Consider the following 22,098-nt stretch of genomic DNA (forward strand, 5'->3'; position numbering starts at 1 on the left):
CCTCTGCACTCTCTCCCCATGCTGTGTGCTGCACCACAGGCCCAAATCACGCTCCCAAACTGGGAACTTGGCTTGGTGTGTTGAGATTTTGCACCAAAAAGAGCTATTTGGGTTGCTCTTCACTAGCCTTGCAGACCTCCATCTCCCCAGCATCATTTGCCTGTGGGGAGAAGGGAGGAATGTGCTTTAAAGTCGTTGTGGATCCACCAGCTGGGACGTCAGAGCAGCAATAGATATTAAGGGATTAGCACTCAAATCACATCAGTTCCTGTCAAATTCACCAGAATTAATATCCCCATGGCCTACAGATATAGGCAGAGTATCAGTTACACAAGATCCTCTGACTTTGTTATCTGCAAGGGGAAACTGAGGCTCAGACCTGCAATTACTTTCCCAAATTTTCCCCCAAGAGAGCTGAGAGTAGAGCTGGGACTAATTGGAGATTATTTTAAGGATCATCACTTTAATCTAACCCCTATTTCCACCCTGAGCCTCAGATTTAATGACTTAAAGATAGGTTTTCATCATATCCTGCACTCCTTTAGGGGGAGAACCTGCTGTGGGGCACCATGGGGTGCCCTAAGGACTGGGAGCCATTCCAGCACTCATCCATCTCCTCCCACCAAGGTGGCCAAGTTGTTCCCAACACTCTGCAGTGGCAGTAGTGGATGGTGGGAGCAGGGTGGCTGCCACGTATGGGCCATCCCACACCCTGCTAACCCCATCACCTTGTAACATACAAGGAGTCCCCTCCTTTCCAGAAAAGCTGGTTCCATGCCTGTTTATCCCGGCCCCTCTTATTCCCCAAGGGATGTTTTTGTCTTGCAGTGGTCCCCAGACAGAAGCAGCTGAGAAGATCAGAGCAGATGTGGGTGCAAAGACCACCAGAAGGAACCAACCATCTCCAGATGCAGGGCAAGGACCATCACGTCTGCATATTACCTTGGAATCATGGAATTTGTGTGGGAAAAGCCATTTGGGACCACCAAGTCCAACCATTCCCCACCACTGACAAGCCCTCCACTACACTATGGACCCAAGTGCCACATCCACATGGATTCCCACCATCCCACATGCTCCAAACCCCCTGGGACTCCCTCCATGGTGCCTGTGTGATGCCTAGCTCTCTCCCTTCTCATTCCCCTCTCCAAATGTCATTCCTGGTATTTAAGAGACGTGGTTTTCTCAGCTCCACATCTGCCTGTACTATTTTCTCCTCAAGAGAAAACTATGCCCCGTATCCAAGAAGCTTCTTAGAGTCCTCCTGCAAATGGCAGCACAGTGTGTGAAGTCCCAGGGGTGTCATGGAGGCTAAGAATTGGAAAAACCCTCCTGGAATGTTTTGGTGTGTTTAATTAAAATGCTCAGTTGCTCAGTTTGAGGTTGATTTTTGTTTTGGTTTTTTGGGATTTTTTTTTAAATAAATCCTGCTAATTCTTGCTTGGAAGCACACAAGGCATTTTTGGGTGGGCATTGCTGCGTGGATATTGGTGGGTGGGCATCACTGGATGTGTTGGAACCCAGGAAATTCCTCTGGCTGTCCTGGAGGACTCGAGACCCTGCCAAGGGGGCTCAGAGACCTTGGCACAGAGCCCAAGACCCCTGTGCCTTTGATCTTGACCCATGGAAAAAACAATTACCTTATATGAAGATTTACAAGCCACAAAAGTTTTAGTAGAATAATAGTTTGTCACAGGGTGAAAAATAGATTTTTGAGGTTCTTAGAATAGGGGCTTGGGGTCCCAAGATGGAGGAATTTGGGCGTGCCCTGTCCTTCCTTCTTCCTTCTTCCAAGGCTCCATGTTCTGGATGATGCTGGCTCTTTTAGATTGGTTTGGAGTAGAAACTCACTGTCTAACATAGGTGATAGGTATTGGGAAGTAATTGTAAATATTGTACATGTAGTTTTTAGTTTGAAAAGATAACACCACCCCATGAGAGGCAGAGTGCAGAAGCCATGCCTCTGTCTGACCTGCTGGGCGGACCTCGGCAGGCAGGAGAAAGAATGTTATAGATAAGATACAATAAACAACCTTGAGAATGAGAAATGAAGAGTTCTGACTCCTTGTTCAAGCACTGGGCTGGGAAAAAAGACTTTCTAACACATCTCAGGGTCACTCTGACCAGCTACAGACCCCGAGAGCTGCTACAGAGCATGGACATTCCTGGTGCCATCTCCTGCACAAAGCTGCTAAAACCAGGGCTTCACTGATCCCTCTGACAGGGCTGAGGCCCCAGTGATGGTCAGGGAGATCCTCCCAGAAACCTTCTCCAGGTGCACCTGAGAGGGGCAGCTCAGCCTGACCTCCTGGCCAGAGGGAGCAGGTCCTGGGAGACATGACAACAGTCAGAATCCTGACACAGTGTCTCCTACAAATATCACATTATCTCCTAAAAATCTCACTTGTTTCTCTTTGCTGGAGCTGCTGGGGATCCTGCACTGGGCACCAGCATGGGCTGCATGTCTTTATTTACTGCTGGGAGAGCGAAGCAGTGCCAGGTTCCGTAGGCAGCGTTCCATCTCCGTGGGCTCTTGCCGATATTTGTGGCGTGAATGCAAAACGAGCCTTGCTTTGCTTTCTGCTGATACTCCTCAGCAAGATGATTGAATTCTGTGGGCTCTGAATAGGCAGGCTTTGTCCTCGAGCACGTATTGTGCAGGATACCAATTCCAGCGCTAATGGAGATGTATTTGCTGATACAAAGCAATTTGCACCTTGAATACCTTCCCTAGAAATGCGCTCTGCATCACACCAGAGCTGTGAGCTCTCTTGCTGTGCATGCAGGGAGATACTCCCCTTCCTCTGAAGACTCCCAGTCCAGCTTCCTGGGATGGTCTGAGCCACTTTCCTGCTTTGAATCATGGAATCACAGAATCATTAAGGTTGGAAAAGCCCTCAAAGACCACCAAGTCCAGCAGCTCCCCACCACTGCCAAGCCCACCACTAAAATACGTCCACAAGTGCCATGTCTACATATCTATTTAATCCCTCTTGGTCCTGCCATGTACATAGGCATCTCCATGAGAAAGTTCCATTTCAGCAAGTTTTGGGGATATTTTTTTCCTCTTTCTGATTTTTCCACCATTTTCCCTCATAAACCTGAAGAGTCTTTCAGGGAGAGAAGAAAATAGCGAAACAGAGAAAAGCTTTTCCATTTCCATTGACATTTATCCTGGGAACAGATAAAGAACAGGAAAAAAACACACAGAGGAACCTGGAGCCTTGTTTTTATTGCAACGTCGGTACAAGATGTTCTCAATAAAAAAAACTAAAAGGAAATAAATTCACAGTGAACCAGAAAATTATTCCCTGTGTCCAGAGGTCCAACAGCTCACCTGTGATTGGGGCGGAACAGAGAGAAACACCCTGTGTGTATTTTGGGGTAGGGATGGGTGTCCCAGGAGATGTTTGGGGCCACCACATCCCACACTGGGGCAATGCTGTCACCAGTGCCAGCCCATCCCATGCTGCAGCCATCCAGGTTTGGTGCTGCTGGAGCTGGGATGGAGCTTCTGAACAGCACAGGAAGGAGCTTGGGTAGCACCTTGAGGAGCTCCTTGGGGAGGCAAGGGCTTTCCTTGGCTTTGGAAATGGGGTTTGGAGAGGGAAAGGGAAAGAAGAGGAAAAAGAAGGGTGGTGAAGGGAAAAGAAGGGAAAGAGGAAGGAAAAAGGGAAATGGGGGAGGGAAAAAGGGGGGGGGAAAGGCAAAGAAGGGGAAAGAAGGTGAAGGGGAGGGGGGGAAGGGAAAAGGAAAGAGGAAGAGGAAAGAAAAGAGGAAACAGAAGGGAAAAGGGAGGGGGAGGGGAAAAGGAAGAAGGAAGGGGAAGAGATCTGAGTCAGCCACCTTCTCCAGGGTTGTTCCACACCATGCTGCTGGTCTCAGCAGCCCCCCCAGGCTGTAGCCCCCCAGCCCCAGCTCCCTCAGGATTGGGGTCTCACAGGCCCCTGGGATTGGCAGGGCAGAGGGAGGGTGGCTGGGGACAGCTCCTGCAGCCCCTCCAGCACCTGCACCTGCCCTCCAGCCTCTGCCAGTGTCCCCTGCCTGGTCACAGCTGTCAGCTGGCTGCGGGAGGGGACAGGGACCCGCTGGCCCTGTCACACTCAGGACATCATGCAGGTGACCTTCCCAGTGCTGAGCCAGGAGAATGAGGTGCTCATGGACACCAAGGGGCACAGGGGACACTCTGCCCCCACTTTCCAACCTCACTCTTCATTGCACCTCAATTTTTTCCATCCTCCCATAGAATGATGTGTCCCTGAGCCCAAAGTATGGGAAAATATCCCTGCAGTGCCTTTCTCCAGGTGGCAGCTTCCCTACCTGGCCTATGCCAGGGGGGACACTCAGCAGGCAGAGGGAAACAGGGATTGAAGCAGGGCTGCAGGATCAGACCCTGGGAACTGTCAGGAGTCATAAGGATGCTCCCAGGGCTCTGTCAGGTACAGCCCAGGTACCATCCCCACAGTCCTCCCCCATACCAAGGACCCAGACCTGACCCCCTCCACTGATTCCTCATTCCAAAGATGCTCAAGGTTTTGGATATCCTTTATTCCACCCCTGAGCCCTTCCCAGCCCTCACACTGCTGCCTGTGGAAGCAGGCATGGGGCACCAAGGCATCCAGTCCCAGGGTGGCCCAGAATTCCCAAATGCCCTCTTCCCCCTTGCCATCACCCAGAGGCAGGGGTCTACCTCTGCTAGGAGGAGTGGAGGGGTTTTTCCTTTGCACCCAACACTGTCACACCCCCAGGATGGGTGGCAGATGAGGTGGGAGACAGGGAACAGGGCAGGAACCAGGGCAGGACACAGGAAGAGCAGGATGGAGCTCCTTGTTCCTGGGAAGAGATGTCCCTGTGTTCTGCCTTCCAGCAGCGGTGGGGCAGATGAGAAGTGTCCCTGCACCTTCAGCAGGGGTCAGGATCAATCAGTGTCCCCTTGTCATGGCCCACGGGTGCACCCAGAAGGGAAATGGGGGCCCCATGGAGAGAGGCTGCCTTTGGGATGGTCCTTCAGGGTCATGGAAGGGATCCATGCGAGCACTGACCATCATGGGAGCTCTCTAGCACGTTATCCCTCCAAATCTAGCAGCATGGGATAGCATGAGGCTTCAAAAGCCTCTCCCAAAGGTTTCCCTACCCCATGTCCCAAACCATGGCTGGTGAGAGGGAAGGCCAGAGCTCAGCTCCTCCAGCTGCTGATAGCATGTCCTCTGCACTCCCAACGTGCTCCAGAGGGCTTCTTGGGGTGGGCAGAAGCAGTGATGAAGCTTCCAGAGGTAAAGGGGGGAACTCAGTGCTCCTCTGGGGAGCAGAAGTGCCTTGAGGCATCCGTCCCTCCCAGACGGGGGCTCAGCTCTGCTCCCAACCTGCACAGGGGGTTCTGCAAGGACACCCCGCTCCCGCTGTGCCTCCAGTGCCAGCCTGAGCATCCCTCCAGGCGGGAGCCAATCCTCGGGGTGTGGTCCCCAGGGTGGTGGTGCTGCTGGCTCGGCAGCAGCAGCAGCATCGGGCAGCACAGAGCTTGATGCCCGGGGGGACGGCGGGGACGCGCTGGGAGGGAGGCACATGGGGCTGGCACGCTGCTGGCCCGGCTCTGGCTGCCAGGTAGCCATGGAAACCTCCCGGCGGGATGCTGCGCCGATAAATAGCCAATTTGAAGTGATTCTCCTCAAAGAGCTTTTTTTTTCCCCTGTGTTTATTTTTTTATATACAAAGTCTCAGGGATTTTTTAGATTTACCTTTGCTTATTTTATTGTTTCCCTTTATTTTATTATTTTTCTTGATTTTGTCATTTGTTTTCTTTTGGTTTGGGTTTTTTGGTTTTTGTTTTATTTTTTGTAGATTTTTGTTTTGGTTTGGGTTATTTTGGTTTGTTGTTGTTGTTGCTGCTGTTATATTTTTCCTTTATTATTTTTTCCTTTGATTCAAGGCCTGGCCTCCACAAACACTCAAGACAGTGAGGTTTGACATCTCTGTTGTCTTCAATAAGCCAAAGCTCATTGCTATTTCAGCGGCAGCCCACGTGGAAGTGGGGTGACATCATTCAGGGGCCACGTGTGCACAGAGCTGCTGCTCACCTGGGTACGAATTTAGGTGGGATAAATACTCATGTGTGCACCGAGCATGTATGAGTGTGTTTGGAGGCATGGTCATGCATGGAATTGCAGATTCAGGCAGGCCATACACACATCTGGAAAGCATACAGCATGCTCATGCACACATCTGGAGTCACAGCCCAAAATGGGCTCCTTGGGAATCTCCCATCAGGTGGAACAAGGGCAAACTGAAATTTTGGAGTCCTGCTGAACCAGACTCGTGGATGGGCAGAGCTGTGCCTGCTCCTCTGCAGCTGCACCCATGTCTGGTGCACCCGGGGTCAGGGCTGGGTAGGGGACAGGTGCCCAGCCTGCAGGACATGTGGTACATCCATGGAACTGCCTGGAGCACTGTGGTCATTAGCCACGGGGCTCCTAAAGACTGATTCCATAGGGATTTCACTGCCAAAGACTGATTCCATAGGGATTTCACTGCCTTCACCTGCAGAACCTGCTGGGCTCTCGTCTGCAGCTCAGGGAGCAGCTCTGAGCCTTCACCTGGGGAAGGACGCCCCCAGGGAGGCTCCAGCGATGCTTCAGATCCCTTCTGTGACCCTTCTACAGCCCACAGGGACACTGAGTCCCCCCACCATCCCTGAAAAGCTCATCCCTGTTTCTCCCCACCCCTAGAAGTCCTGGAGCACAGAGGGGAGCAGGGCTGTCACCCAGGGGACATGCAGCAGCCAGGATGTTGACAACTCAGCAATTCTATGTATCTGCCTGTCCCACATTGCACACATCTCCCCGGGGATCCTGGCTCCAGGGGATCCTAGCTGGGCTCCATGCCCAGCCCTGGGCAGGGATGCATCAGGAATATCTCTGGGCTGACAACCCAGAAGCATTGCTGCTGCGATGTTAATAAAGAGATTGAAAGCTCTGTTATTTTTAAATAAATGCAAATTAACATCTACTTAATGGAGAAAGACAAACCCAGATCCTCATCTGAGCCAGTGCTGTGACAGTGATGGATAAACAGCCATCAGCCAGAGCATCCTTGTTCACATGCCAAGCCCACATGCTCTGGGATGCAATGGCACCACTGGCCTCTGCTGGGAAGAAGGCTGGCAGCTGGCTGTGCCCACTGGTCCCACTGGGAAGGTCCCACTGGCAGGGAAATTCCCAGTCTGGCTCCCATCTCTGCCACCCATCACCATCTTGCTTTAGCCATGTCTCCTTGGCCAGCTGTGGCCATGCAAAGCCAAGGGCAAACATCCCTTCCTAAACACTTTCCCCATTCTCCCAAGACACCGAGCTCCCAACATCTATCACCTGCAATGTGGCACTGCCAGCACCCCACTGGAGCTGGGAGAGGCAGATCCCCCATCCCATGGGACCCTCCTAGGCACAACCCACCTCTGCAGCCTTTCCTCCCCCCACACCAGCCCAACATTTACCTGGCTATTTAAATTTCCTTCATTTTTCTTATTAAAGTGAGAGGACGACTGCCAGGGGGAAGCTGGGAGTGGACAGAGCAGGGGGAGGGGAGAGGGCACTGTGAAGGATAAAAAGCTTCAGGCAAGCTGGGCCTTTCCTCTGCCCCTTCACTTTCTGCTTTTAAAACCCTCCCATGGGCTCTTCTCTCCCTTCCCCAACATCCAGAGACCTTTTCCATCACTGGGCCAGGCTGAAAGTGGAATGGAGCAGGGGGAGGGGGGTTCCTGCGTCAGTCTGGGGAGCGGTAGATTTCCTCAAACCCTTCCCCAGCCTGATCCCATTTTCTGGGTGGGTAAACTGATAGCTGAGGGGTGAGGTGAACCCCCTGAGAGCATCCTGAGTGTGTTGGCAGCCACATGCTCTGACAAAAAAGCATAGATGGAGAAAAGGCAGGAGGCAAGGGAAAGGACAAAATTATGGGGAAAAGGCTGGAAAAAGCCAGTGACAGTTTAATGGGGCTGTTGATGAAATAATGACTAGTTTAAAGTCTGCTGGAGTGTGGCTGCTCTGCAATAACCCAGGACCTGATAATCTGCTGAGTTCATTACTGAGGGGGGAGGGGGAGTGCAGGGGCAGGAGCCATTCAGCGGGACACAGAGCTGCTGTGGGTGTGGGTTGCAGAGCAGAACCCCTGGGGACAACCTATACTGGTGCCACGGGGTGATTGTGGCATTATTCTGGGCTGTCCAGCCACCTCCTGGCTCCTCCTCAGGAGATGAGGACGGTGAATGTGGGGTGTCCCCACCACAAGACACAATAGCCAGGAAAGGCAGCACCCAGGGCAGGCAGCACCTCGGGAATGGCAGCATTGTCCTTGGTGGCACCATGACCGTGACTCGAGTCTGGCATCCATCTAATCTGCATGTCTGGTGCACAAGGTCACTGATGCCACCACCAGCAGCAGATCATGGGCAAGGACAGGGACAGTGCCAAGGGCTCCAGCACCGCAGGAACAGGCTGTGGGTCCCAGCTGAGTCCCAGCCTGTGCTCGTGGAGAAGCCCGCAGACACCCTCACACGCCCAACCCCCCCCCCAGTGTCAGTTTATTAAGTTGTTTGTAAATGTCTCTGCAATTAATCACTTGCCGATGTGCGGTGTCACATGGCACTGCCTCCGCAGCACTATGAATAGTGAGAGCTGGAGAGAGGCCTGATCCATGCTGCTCCTGGATGGATCCACCTCTCCACAGGGCAGGGCTGCACCAGCTCAGTGCACAGTGCCCTGGCCCCTCCTGTCTTTGCTGGGCTCGAGGACATCAGGGCAGGAGGTCCCCAGTGATCATCACTGTATCCTGGCTGCCCTCAGATGGGCTCTCAGGAGCTCACTGCCCAGCTCTTCCCCCAGAAAACAGTGTGAAGGTGAGGGGAACCCCAAACCTCATGCTTATGGGATCCGGGGGTTGCCAGCACCCTGCATCCCTCCTGCCCACTCCCAGTTTCCCCCAAGTGTGCCACCAGCAGCTCCCTATTGATCCCTTCCCCAAAAAATGTGGTTAGAGATGAAGGGAACCCCAAATCTCATGCTCATGGGATCCAGAAGTGTCCCCAGCATCCCCTGCTACCCCCACACTCTGCCCCTGGTCTGCTGAGGGGTGCAGGGAGGGCAGACCCAGCCTTGGCTGGAAGCTTGGCTGGTTGGGAGCTGCAGAGTTTGTTCAGCTCCTGGAGCAGGGCAAGATGAAGAGGTTGGATGTCCTAGTGGTGAAAGACTGGGAAGGAGAGTAAGAGGGCATGGCCAGAGAGACAGGTACGCTGCTGAAGTAGGGGGTGAATTGAGGGAATGGTGGTGGGGCAGGGGAGAGACAGAGGTGGGGAAGGAAGGATGGATGGATGGATGGATGGATGGATGGATGGATGGATGGATGGATGGATGGATGGATGGATGGATGGATGGATGGATGGAGAGTGAGTGAGTGAGTGAGTGGATATCTAACAATGTTGAGCACTAATGGTTATTTCTTGGCACATCCCTGGGGTTTGGTGCCAGGCATCTGTTCCTGGCCCACAGAGTCCTGGCCACTAACAGCCCCATGGAGCAACCTGGCACAGCAGAATGGGAGAGAGGTCACGAAGCCAGGGGTGCTGAAGGCTCTCCTGCCCTTCCCCTCAGCCTGCCACAACAAGGAGGGGCCTGAGCCACACACTGGTGTAACTGAGGCTTGTGGGGGGCTGTTTTCAGGGGGACACAGGTCCCTTGCCTCTGTCTCCCTCTTAGTGGCTCCTCCAGCCCTTGCAGCAGTGCAGGTGACAGTGCCAGCCCCGCTGCCACCACCCTGCAGCCTGGCAGCGCCTGCAGGTGATTGACAGCCCTCCTGCTCCCACGCATGACTCACCCACAGCCCCTGTGGTGGCTCAGCGTGAGGAGGGGGTGTGGGACACCCCCACCAGGGCTGCCACAGACAACTAACAGGGAGTGATGCTCCAGCCCTGCAGTTACCCTTGCATCCCTCCATCCCTGGGGACCAGCACCCCTGGCTCCCATCAGCCCTGCATCCCCACATCCATGGGGATTCCACATCCCTGGAAAGCAGGGAAAGCAGAGTCCCAGCTACCTTCTGCCACTCACTGTGATGTTCCCCACCACGATGGCTGTGAGATGAAGCTCAAAGGGTTTCCATGGCAAGTTCCAAGGTCACAAGCACTGGCAGGCAGCAGCAGGACACAGGATCAACCATGGGCTATGGGGGGGGAGTTCCTAAGGCTGCCATGATCCAAAGAGACAGCTCCCAGCCTCTGGCTTTGAAATGCCCATTGTGTCTCACACTGCAAGGGCCAGGCCCTGAAACACACCTGCATACGTGTTTCTTGGCAGCTCCCACCCACTCCTGGTGATCTATAGTGGCAGTCCAGCACAGACACCAACCCTGGCACTGGCAAGGCTCAGAGGACTGTTGGACTGGGGTGCCACTGCTCTGTCCCCAAAAAGGCAGCTCACTGCCTTCCCCGTGGCACCCATCCTCTGGCAACCACGCAGCAGGTGCATCCAGGACTGTCCCTCTGCACTTCCAGCTCTCAGTGTCCCCCCTGCCCTGTGTGGCTGGCAGAGACCTGAACACTCCCACTTCATTTCTTAAGACCTTTAATATTGTCAAGAGGTGGCAGTGGGACACAGGGGCCGCTCCTGCCATCTCCATCGTGATGGGTGGAGGACAGAGCCCAGAGGCACCCCCTCCCCAGTGTTGGGTGAATACTGAGGCTCTTGTCATCCTGCCCTACCCAACACAGAGGGGACCCTTCCCCAGGAGTGATGGGAGTAGGATGATGGCAGTGCCTGGGGCCAGGCATGCATCCCATGAGAAAGGCTAGTGCAGCATCCCACAGGAAGGGATCCCACCTGCCTTATCACTTCAGAGGAGAAAGACTTAAAAATAGGGGATGGAAGAGGAAACACAAATGCCCTCGACTGCAGCTCCCAGCCAGGCTCTGCTTCTCCTTCCGGAGCTGGGAAAAGAAGCGGTGGCCAAAGGCAGCTGGGGCACAGAGTCAGGGCTGACATCCTGTGGGCTGTGTGGCAACAGCTCCCAAGCCCAGCTCTGCTGGGTGGGGATGGCCTCGCTGCCATCTGCCCTCCTGGCTGCCCGTGGTCCCCACAGTGGAAGGTGAGAAGGCCCAGTGGAGGCTCTGGAGGCAACAGGACCCTGGCAGGTGCCGGAGTACGGGGCTGGCACGAGACCCCGAGGGCGGCCCCACTTGGAGATGAACCTGTGGCACAAGTGGAGAGCAAAGTGTCAGCAAAGGGGACAGAGCAGGCACTCCCAACCCCTTTTTTTCACCTTTGGGGACACGTGCCATGTCCCCAAGCCAGGATGGCAATAGGACAGACAGAGCCATCGGCTCCCACTGTCATCAGATCAGGACAGGGCAGGCAGGCAGGGTGAAACTCACTGGCATGTCAGTTTTCCAGCTCAGACGTTCCGCAGAAGCTGGGGACAAAGGGCAGACAGATCACCTTTCATCCTCAGCCTCCTCCTCCTCCGTGTCTGCACATCACTGGCAGCATGGCACCCAGGGGGACACAGGGAAAATGCCCAGCAAGAGAAACTATGGTCGCCCCAGGTCACCCCAGGTCACCCCACTTCAGTCCCAGAACCTCCTTCCATGCTGGCCCCATTGTGGGTGACACCCACTGTCCCCTAGGAGCCCTGGTGTGCTGGTCCCCTGCACCAGACCACACCACCACAAGCACACTGTGAAGCACAGCCCACAGCAAAGCCCCTGGAGCCTTCCCCACAGCCCTTTGTTATAAACCTGAGCCTGTGCAGGAGTTCCAGGGCAGCAAAGATGCTGCCCTCTGCCCTTGGGGCATCCCTGAGCACTCATTGGGTGATGCCCAACTGATGCTGGTGGGGGATTTCCCTGGCACAGCCCTGTCCCCTGGTTTATAACAGCAACGAGGGCCCAAGCCATGGGCTTGGAGGCAGTGGGATCATCTCTGTCCCACCACCAGCTCGTGGCTGGGCAAGAGTCCAGCACCAGCACCCGCATGGTTGAGGGACACTCAATGGGCAGGACAGCTGTTGCAGACAGACAAGACAGCAGGATGGGGAGGTGATCTGTGACCAGGACAGAAAACCCAACCCTGTTAGAGGAAAAAGCAGGAGCATGGCCACATCCTTTCCTTTTGCATCACACGATTTGGGACCCCCTGGACCCAGGAGACTCTAGCAGCCCCCAAAGGATCAGCTCACCCCTCCAGATCCACCACTGGAGAAGATGCAGTACATAAGGAATGGGAGCAGGAGTGGGAACTAGGATATCCCCCACCCAGGTTTGGAGACCAGGACCCGCCCATCATGTGATGCAGGGAGGATGCAGCCCTGCACGAGGAGCATCCAGTGCCCCCAGATCACTCACAGTTAGGGGGTCAGTAGCAAAAGCAGCCACACTGTTCCTCATCTCGCTCTCATTGCCCCGCAGCGGGATGAGGGAGATGTTACCCAACCTGGCATCCTGCTGCGGCCGCGCCACCCGCGCCCTGGGACGCTCCGAGGGCCACAGGGCACCCCCGTTCTGCAGGCAGAGGGGACAGTCAGCCACACCAGGCACTCACCCACCCCAGGAGCTCTCTTCTGCCCCGGGGTGCTGGTGTTTAGGGATGCTTGGATACCCCAAAGGGTTTCTGCTGTCCCCCATGGGGTGCCACAGGGAGGGATCATCCAGCCCACTGCCTACCTGCACCTGAAGGAAGGTGGCAAACCACTCCCGCAGGTCAGCCTGGGTGTCACAGCACAGGTACCTGTGGAAACAGTGTCAGCAGCCAGAGGAGGTGGTGGTGGCAAGTAGGGTGTCCCCTCTGCCCACTGCAGGGACACCTGCCTGCTCCAGAGACCTCAGCTGCTGCTCTGCATGAGAGCCCAGGGGACTGAAGGGGACAGTGGCAGGGGAAACCTGTATGGGGCCAGGAGTGCTCAGCCAGGCTGTCTCCACACATCTAATGTCCCTGCCAAGGTCAGGAGGGTGCGACTGCATGATCTTCAAGGTCATTTTCCACCCAAATCGTTTCATGATTTCTATGATTCCCCATCTCCCCCTGCCACAGCAAAGGCTCCAGAGAGCTGCCATGAGTCTGTCTGTCTGTCCCAGGGAGAACTTTAGTATCCCGTGTCACCTTCCCTCACCATTGCTGCTTCTCGTGCTTCTCGTTTTCGTAGAATACTGTAAAACCCCAGCTGGAAGAGAGGAGTGAAAACATGAATCCCAACAGCCCACACAGCCATCCTCTGCTGGCCAAGCACCCCAGCAAACCCCTCTCATCCCTTCCATCCCCATCTCTGCAAACCCCCCACTGTCCCTGCAACTGCCCACTCCAGCCCCACAAACCCTCCCCCAGTTCTGCAAATCCCCTCAGCCACACAAACACACCCCGGGACAGGGCCAGGAACAGGGCTCGGGAGAAAGACAAGGTGGGGACAGTGTCGAACACAGGGTGGGGACAGTGTCGGGGACAGCACAGTCCCTGCTGGGTGGACCGGGCTGCAAAGCGAGCGACAGGGCTGCTCTGACACCTGGTGGCAGGAGGCCTGGCCAGCAGGGGACGGGTCCAGCAGTCAAAACTGTCCCTGTCATTTTCCCTGTCCCCATCTCCACGGCTATCCTCATCCCTCGGCACCACAGGCCACCCCTTTGCTGCTCACCACGTCGGGGGTCGGAGCTTCTTTTTAACGCCCAGGTAGACCTTCAGGTTTCGGACAGGCCACTCCTTCTCTGGCTTGTGACTCTGGGGGAACAGGGCACCAGCACTGGGTTGGTGGCTGCCAGACCTATCCCCACCCAGCACAGTCCCCACCGGTGCTGGGATGGGGTCCTCCCCCAGCAGGGAGGAAAAGCTGCAGTGATGTGTTGACAGGGAGGAGGGTGAAGCCCAGCATGGAGCATGTGTCTGTCACCCATGGCAAGGGCCACAGGTAGCAGCAGGAAAGGGACACAGGTGGCCTGCCCCCCTAGCCAGTGCCAGTTGCCTCCTGAGCTGGGAGCAGCACTTGCACATTGTGACAGGGTCTCAATGAGAGTCTGGCAATAGACATTTCCCATGGGATCCCACCTCATATCCCTCCTCAGCATCATGGCCACAGCCATGGCAGTGGTGGATCTGGATCCACTCTGGCCAGAGCACATTCTTAAGTGTCCCACTTGCCATCGTGGCACAGCATGAGGACCCTTACAGTGCTGGCTGTGCCTTGCCATGATGCAGAAGCAGGTCCCACACTGGGAACCCTCCATCCATGTTCACATGCAAGCAGTGTTGACTTACAAGAGCCCGATCCAATGCCTGCGGGATGGGGGAGCAGCTCAGCCCATCCCTGTCCTCTCTGGTCCCTTCCCCAGACCCAGCTCTGGCTGCCTGCAGTGAAGGACAGCGGGACCCACAAGCCAGAGGGGCCATATGGAGAGAGCACCAGGGACAGTTCCAGTGATTGGTACATGTGTACTGCAGGATTGGATTTGAGACTGACCCTGGATTGGATCTGAGGTCAACCCTGGGCAGACTTGTAAGGGCAGAGGGCGTGGGAGCCCCTGCACCCCAGCTGAGCCCCCCGTTCCCCTCCCTACTCACGCTCTCCAAGGGGGGGCTCCGCTGCCTCAGGCTCTGTTCAACAGAGGAGAAGGGTTAACAGAGATGGGGGACCCCTCCCTGCAGCCCTGGAGTGCTAATGGAGTGGTAATGGAGTGCCACATCAGGGCAACCAGGAACTGGGGGCACAGAGGGGCTGTCACTGCACAGCCAGTATGCCAGCATGTCCCTCCTCAGCCCTGGCACTGACCAGGAGCTGTGGGATCTGCTCCAGGTCTGGGTGACAGCACTCCAGGGGCCAGTTCTGGCACTGCCCACACCGCCCTTGGCTGCCTGAGCTGCCTGTGCCATGGCAACCCCATTGCTGCCTGCGCTGCCCGAGCAATGTCAGCCCACGTGAGTCCCGTGTCCTCAGGGAATCCCCAGAAAGGCACAGTGTGGCAGGGCAAGGAAGGGCAGGATGGGGAAGGGCCAGGGAAGGGGCAGGCAAGGGAAGGAGATGAAGGGGAAGGGGAAGGGGAAGGGGAAGGGGAAGGGGAAGGGGAAGGGGAAGGGGAAGGGGAAGGGGAAGGGGAAGGGGAAGGGGAAGGGGAAGGGGAAGGGGAAGGGGAAGGGGAAGGGGAAGGGGAAGGGGAAGGGGAAGGGGAAGGGGAAGGGGAAGGAGGAGACAAAGAAGGAGGAGAAGGAGGAGAAGGAGGAGAAGGAGGAGAAGGAGGAGAAGGAGGAGAAGGAGGAGAAGGAGGAGAAGGAGGAGAAGGAGGAGAAGGAGGAGAAGGAGGAGAAGGAGGAGAAGGAGGAGAAGGAGGAGAAGGAGGAGAAGGAGGAGAAGGAGGAGAAGGAGGAGAAGGAGGAGAAGGAGAAGGAGAAGGAGAAGGAGAAGGAGAAGGAGAAGGAGAAGGAGAAGGAGAAGGAGAAGGAGAAGGAGAAGGAGAAGGAGAAGGAGAAGGAGAAGGAGAAGGAGAAGGAGAAGGAGAAGGAGAAGGAGAAGGAGAAGGAGAAAGAGAAGGAGAAGAAGGAGAAGGAGAAGAAGGAGAAGGAGAAGGAGGGGAAGGAGAAGGCAGGGCTCACCCGCACTTCTTTGTAGAGGCGCAGCCAGGAGTGGTTGAGGATGAAGTAGCGATCATGGAAGCCAGTGCTCAGCCCAAGCCCCAGCAGGTTCCTCTCCTCCCGGAATTTCATCATGCCATGCTTGCAGTCACCCACTCTGCTGGCTGGAGGCAAATGCCTGAGCGGCTCCAGTCCCCCAGGGGGGACAGGTTCCCCAAGGAGGGCACAGCCAGACCCTCACCCCCTGTAACAGCAGCCCTCCAGCTGCTGCAGAGTCCTGGCATTGCCCATCGACTCCCAGGCCAGGCAGGAGCAGCTTCCCTACTGCTCTGGGCACAGCATTTGGCCATGACACCGTATCAGGGGACTCCAAGTCACATGCTAACTGAGCTGGTACCTACTTGGATCTCATACCATCCTCTTCCTCACTGTCAACCCCTTCTCCATCCCCTTCCCTCCACTCTGCATCGCCATCAGTGTTCAATCCTCATCCCATCCCATTCCTTGCCATCCCAGACCATGGCCCTGCCTCTCACCAAGGTAGAGGAGCATGTTCTCCATGGACATCTGCTTCTTCACCACCAGGTAACTCTCTGTGCCCAGGCAGTGCAGGATGGGCAGAACTTTCTCCGAGTAATGCAAGGGCCGCTCTGTAAGTCAGGGGACAGTCAGGTCTCAGGAAGGGCACCCAGGGCCAGCTCCCATCCAGAGAGTGTCACACTTGTGTCCTGAGGGTCTGACATGGCCTTGCCCCTAAACTAGGTCCCCAGGTTTCACACCTACAGGTCTTGTCAATTTCTCCAGGGATATTCCACCACTGCCTTGGGCAGCCTGTGGCAGGGCTGGACAACTCTTTAGTTGAAGGAATTTTCTCAAATATCCAGCCTAAACCTCCCCTGGCATAACTTGAGGCCATTTCCTCTTGTCACTCGTTACCTAGAAAAGATTGACCCCCACCCACTGGCAGCAGGACCTCAAGGCACCAGCAGACAGGACCAGGCTTTCATCCTGTTTCTGTTGATCTCTCCCTTGCTGCTGCCTATGGCCAACATAGGGCTGCTCACTTTGGTGGCCAGAGAAGCTGGACACCTGCCCCATCAAAGTTTCAAAGGCACTTGAACTCCCAAGGATACAGACAGATGTCCTGGCCCAAACTTCAGCCCATCTGGAGTACTTGGCCATGTGCAAGCTGGATGAGGTGAGCAACTGTCCTCCCCTGAGCACCTGAGCCCATCCCAGACTGCTCCATGGTGCAATCACAAGGGGAGATTTTTCATATCCGTCCCTATATCCATTCTCATCTCCATCTGCATCTCTATCCCCATACCCATCCTTACTCCATCTGCATCACCATGTCCATCATCTTTTCCACCCTCATCCCCACTTCATCCCCATCTGTATCCCCATCTCCACCTCTAACATCATCTCCACTTCCATCTCCATCTCTCTACTCCTCATGTCTCTGCACCAACCTGCCTCTTCCCTCTCATTCACTTCGAAGCAGCTCCAGTAGTCCTTCTCCTTCATGACGATTTTCCGCCGGTCCAGGATCTCAAAGGTGAGCTCCTCAGCCGTCATCGTGGCTGGGATCTGAGGGAAGGGGCAAGTCTCCATCAGTCAGTGCCCTTCCATCCCCACACCACAGACACCCAGCTCAGCATGAGTCCCCATGCCACCACAGAGGCTTGGACATACAACAATGGAACCCCTGTCCCCTCTGCGCCCTCTGCCCAACCACTCACCTTGACATGCTGCTCTGTCTCTGTCTTCTTCTCCTCCAGGTAGACAGTACAGATGAAGTCACCAGCTTGCTGGAAGGCAACAGTAAAGAGTTTCAACCTGCAGCTTCTCATGTGTGGGTGAAATCCCCCCCCACCAGTGTGGACATCCCTTGCCCAGGGCATGTTCATGCTACAGTAGACACTGAGGGCCCCAGGAGAAGACGTCCCCATGTTCAGGACCCACCTGTGTTCCGCTGGATGATGCCTCCCGCATCTTCATGATGGCTGTGATTTCATCCTGCTGCTTCTTCATCTCTTGGTCATTGACCTGCCAGGGAAGAGAAGCCATCAGGGCTGACCAGACCATTCTGGCTCCAGGCTTCCACTTTCCAAGGTTTGAAAAGACATGGTCCTCTCTTCCCTTGTCTCCAAAGCAAGATGTCTACAGACAGAGCAGATCTGACTTCCTCTTCCTTCCATCTCTCCATTCCCTGTGAATGTCTGCACACTGGGACTCAGGGGTAAACCTACGTTAAAGATCTCCACGTAGTGACTGATGAGGTCCTCCACCACACGTCCTGCCTTGTAGTCCTTCCCATCCGTCTGGAAGAGTGTGGGCCCAAAGACAATGGCCAGGTTGTGTGTGTTCATCTGGTTCTCCCCAGAGAAGCACTGGACCCTGTGGGAAACTCTGTCAGGATTCCTGCCCCAAAGCCCTCCCAGACCCCTCTGTTCAACCCCATGCAGGACACGATGCTTGGCATCAGGCACAGCTTGGCCCCAGACTCCTCTCCTTTCCTTGCAGGGGACATGAGCGAAAGGACAAGGGCTCTCCCACACCCCAGAGCCACCAAGGACCCCACAGTGGAGAGGCTGATGCCCAGGGGGTGGATGCCATACCGGAAGAGGTGATTGATGAGCGCCTTCAGCGTGGCCCGGTTCACCGGAGGGAGGGCAGCCAAGAGCTGCCGGTACTCGCCAACCTTTGCCCCCTCATCCTCCAGCGCTGCCAGAGGGAGAGAATGAACATGGAGGAGCACAAAGTGGAGATTAGGGCTCAGGGACACACCATCCCCTCCACACACTTCACTTCCCCTCTCCTGTCCCAGTGTGGGGATGAAGCACCCCAAATCCATGAGGCCAGAGAACATTTCAGGTGTGCAGAGCCAGAGCGTGCCGGAGCTGAAGCATCCCAGAATCACGGCACCAGAGTAAGCCAGCATCATGGAGCCAAACCACTCCAGTCCCATGTGGCCAGACTGTCCCAGCCCCATGGGGCTGGAGCACCCAAGCTGAATGGGAAAGGAGCATCTCAGCTCCATGGGGTTGGAACCTGCCAGTTCCAAGGTGCCTGAGCATCCTAGGCCTGGAAGATCCCAGGTCCATGGGGTGATAGCACATCTGCTTTATGGGACTGAATCACCCCAGACCTGTGAGGCCAGGGCACTCCAGCTCCATGGGACTACAGCATCCCAGCTCTGGAGGGCTAGATCACCCCAGATTCATGGGAACAGAACACCTCAGCATAATGAGACTGGAGCATCATAGCATCATGGGGCCAGAGCATCCCAGCTCCATGGCACCACAGCTTGTGTCTGTTTTACTGCCGGGTGCACTAAGGGGGACCTGGCTGTCTCCCCTGGCTCAGCCCCACCTTTGCCAGAGCATGAGTCAGTACAGGGGCAGCATGAACACACTCCACTCCCCACCCACCACTTGAGACCCCAGCACAGGGGAACATGTGGAGCCCAGACATGTTTCTCTAACCCAAGAGGGGACAAATTGGCTGCACAGAACTGGCTGGCCCACACCCCTCCTCTGCCACCCCCTAGCAGCCCCCAGGGCTCACCGGTTGCCCACAGCCAGTTTGGGGCCCACCGCCGCGTGAAGAGCCCATCCCCAAGGTCACGGAAGAAGCGTTTGAGGGTGTTGGCAACATCGTCCACGTGGTGCTCGCCCTCCTTGAGGCGGACACAGCGCGCATCCCGCTGCAGCACCTCCAGCAGGCTGGTGGTCTTGGAGTTCTGCCCGCTCTTGCGGTAGATTCCCTCAGATGTCAGCCCTGTGATGGAGCCAATGGGAATGAGACCCCCTCTGCAAGAGACAGACCCCACTCCCGGCCCACCAGCTCCCCATCAAACACTGCCAGGTGCCAAGGAGAATCCCATTCTGCAGGTGCTCCTGTGACTGGAGACAAAGCCGTGCTAGAGATGGAGCCCTCCCACAGAGCTGGATGTTCAGGGAGGGAGGGAATCACGTATCACAAGCATGTAGGGTTCTCAGCCTGCCACACCACACCAGTGGGGTGACCTGACTGCCACGCTCTGGTCCCTGCCAGCATGCCAGGACCTGATCCATACCACACTGAGTGATGTAGTCGATGCAGCGGTCCACCAGCAGCGGGACGTCCGACTCCGTCAGCTGCTGCTCCGACAAGGTGTCTCCCGAGCTGCTCGCAGCCTTCTGGATGGCATGGACCCAGCCCAGGAAATCTAGCTTCCGCTCCCCTTGGATGTACAGCGTCCTGCCAGCAGGCCTAGGCTCAGCAGGGGGCTGCCCCCACACCCCACTGCATGTCTGCAACCCCCAGGAAGGCTGGCCCTGGGGGCCTGCAGGTGAGCCCAACTCAGATTTGGGGGTCTACAGTCATGCCAGGGAGGGTAAAGGCACTCCGGAACAAATGAGGGGTATTTGGCTGGGGGGAGGGGGGCTTTTCCCCCACCTTCTTACCTCCGCCTCTCCACCAACACCAGAACCTCATGGTCCCCCTGGATGGCTGGAAAGGAAGGCAGGGAGCCATCACCTACGGGAACATGGGGTGCCACTGCTCCCCTAGACCCACAGGTCCGGCTCCAGTCCAAATGGGACAAGTAGAGATGGGGAAGAGGATGGAGAGGGGGAAGAGGATGGAGAGGGGGAAGTGCAGCTGCATTCCCTCTCTTTCAAGGGACCCTGAGCTCCACAGGAGCGATATCCACCAGCCTCCCACCAAAAGCTAGGAGTACACTAGAGCAAGATTTGGGGGACACACCCTTCCCCCAGCCAGGGGGTCCTGCCAGCAGGGCAGGGGTACTCACAGAGCTCCTGCAGCTTGCGCAGCTGGAGGGGCTCCTGCCGACGGCCATCCTCGGAGCAGACGTGGAGAGTGGAGCCAACCAGGGCAAACCAGCCCTCCTGGGCACGCTCCAGGGTGAGACCCCCTTTGTAATGCAGTCGGCCAAGCCGCTCAAAGTCTAGTGCCAGCAGCTCCTCGGCACAGGGGTGGACAAAGGACTGAGCCAGGGAGGAGAGGAATCCATCAGCACCACTCTGTCCAGTTGCCACCAGCACCCAGGGCCACCCCAGGCCCCTGCATCCCACCTTGGCAATAGACTTGAGCCATTCTCGAGCAGAGGCAGGGCTCTCCAGCCCAAAGAGGTAGAGTCGATCTGCCTCGGTGTACACCTCAAACGTGCTCTCGATCCTTCAGGAGGGAAGAAAAACAGAGCCTGGGTATCCACAGAGGTGGGATAGAGTTGGGTGGGTGACAGGGGTGTTCCAGGGGTGGGAGCATCCTGCTGCATGGCTGCTGATGACTCTGACAATGGCTGATCTAACATGGGATCCCCCCTCTATGGCCTGGGCAGTCCAGCATCCCTGTACTGCCAGACACATTCCAACAGGAGACATAAGGACTGCACAGGGGCCACAAAATGGTTACAAAGGAGCTGGACTGGGGTTCCAAAGGCATTACAAAGCAGCTGCAAAGAGGTCTCAAAGGTGTTACAAAAGTATTGGAAAGATGCTCCAAAGGAGCTGCAGAACCCTTGCAAAGCCATCATCAGTTCAGGGGCCATTGGTGGGGTAGGGAACTACAGTCCCCTGGTGACAGCCCTCATGGGGGCCCACTGCAGCCATGCCAGGCCATGCAGGAACAGAGGGGCTGTGGGGGTGCTCCAGGGAGAGCAGCCTTACCCATGGGCATGGAGCGGGTTGTTCACCAGGCAGACAATCTCCTCCACCCTGATCTCGCCATTGGGCACAGTGTTACGGTCGTTCTCGTAGTAGCTGAGCACGCCATCCTGCAGCGTGCACCACCGCCTGCTGAACTCTGCATGGCACAGGAGGGCACTGAGCAGCCTCCCTGAGCTCTGGCCCGCCCCATGGCACCCACCCAACCAGCCTGAACACTGCTGGGTGCCCATCTGATGTGATCACCCACCAAACCAGCCTACCAAGTGATGCTGCACTTCCCCACCACCTTTTCAATGCTGGAGAGAACAGAGGAGGGTGCAATTTCCCCTATCAATCTCCCAGCACCCTTTTTCCTGTCTCACACATGTACCTTCTGGGCCCTTGCGCTCACTGATGGGCTTGACCATGGAGGGGGTCTTGTAGAGGAAGCCATTGTGGGTGATGGAGGGCAGGTGCACAGAGTAGGGCTTCTCCTCACTGCACACCATCTCCAGGCGTGGCGGCTCTGCAAGCAGCGAGATCAGTCTGTCATGGGGAGCTGCCCTCCTCCCCCAGCCCCACCAGGCAGCTGGGATTCCCCCATCTCAGCACAAGGAGCATCTCACAGGCTGCACCCCAAGCTCCCACCACAGCACAGCTGGGGTGCAAGGAACAGTGCTGGTATCCAAATCCAGGGTTGCCTGGAAGTCATTCCACATCCTGAGTCCTCCCCAAAGCCGCTCCCTAAGCACTGAGTTGGGACTGGATGGGAACAATGTGAGCCCAAGCTCTGGATTTCTCTGGCTCACTGGGGTGGCCTGGGAGGCCTCAGAGCTCTCCCAGACACCTTTAGTGCTGAC

General features: G+C 56.2%; 1 protein-coding gene across 7 annotated transcripts in view; it reads right to left on the reverse strand.

Annotated features, from left to right (window-relative positions):
* Window positions 1–10,587: 10,587 nt before the first annotated feature.
* Window positions 10,588–22,098, reverse strand: part of ARAP1 (ArfGAP with RhoGAP domain, ankyrin repeat and PH domain 1) — a 35,766-nt gene continuing 24,255 nt past the window's right edge. For 3 of the 7 annotated variants that reach the window (XR_010026644.1, XR_010026646.1, XR_010026647.1), the window contains exons 15-34: window positions 21,630–21,764; window positions 21,260–21,395; window positions 20,666–20,768; window positions 20,383–20,578; window positions 20,036–20,081; window positions 19,666–19,829; window positions 19,155–19,367; window positions 18,206–18,311; window positions 17,837–17,984; window positions 17,550–17,633; window positions 17,327–17,395; window positions 17,057–17,174; window positions 16,121–16,234; window positions 15,606–15,748; window positions 14,580–14,612; window positions 13,660–13,742; window positions 13,144–13,194; window positions 12,698–12,761; window positions 11,411–12,535; window positions 10,588–11,227 (exon numbers count right to left, since the gene is read on the reverse strand). Coding sequence is in view for 4 of the 7 variants with exons in the window: in XM_063148047.1 (XP_063004117.1) it covers window positions 11,431–11,448; window positions 12,380–12,535; window positions 12,698–12,761; window positions 13,144–13,194; window positions 13,660–13,742; window positions 14,580–14,612; window positions 15,606–15,748; window positions 16,121–16,234; window positions 17,057–17,174; window positions 17,327–17,395; window positions 17,550–17,633; window positions 17,837–17,984; window positions 18,206–18,311; window positions 19,155–19,367; window positions 19,666–19,829; window positions 20,036–20,081; window positions 20,383–20,578; window positions 20,666–20,768; window positions 21,260–21,395; window positions 21,630–21,764 (2,180 nt within the window). In the remaining 3 variants the exon portion in view is untranslated. The remainder of the gene's footprint in view (window positions 11,228–11,410; window positions 12,536–12,697; window positions 12,762–13,143; window positions 13,195–13,659; window positions 13,743–14,579; window positions 14,613–15,605; window positions 15,749–16,120; window positions 16,235–17,056; window positions 17,175–17,326; window positions 17,396–17,549; window positions 17,634–17,836; window positions 17,985–18,205; window positions 18,312–19,154; window positions 19,368–19,665; window positions 19,830–20,035; window positions 20,082–20,382; window positions 20,579–20,665; window positions 20,769–21,259; window positions 21,396–21,629; window positions 21,765–22,098) is intronic. The other 4 variants (XM_063148047.1, XM_063148049.1, XM_063148050.1 and 1 more) reach the window with 4 other exon arrangements.

The sequence above is a fragment of the Melospiza melodia genome, chromosome 2, assembly GCF_035770615.1.
Source record: "Melospiza melodia melodia isolate bMelMel2 chromosome 2, bMelMel2.pri, whole genome shotgun sequence".
Classification (NCBI taxonomy): Eukaryota; Metazoa; Chordata; class Aves; order Passeriformes; family Passerellidae; genus Melospiza; species Melospiza melodia.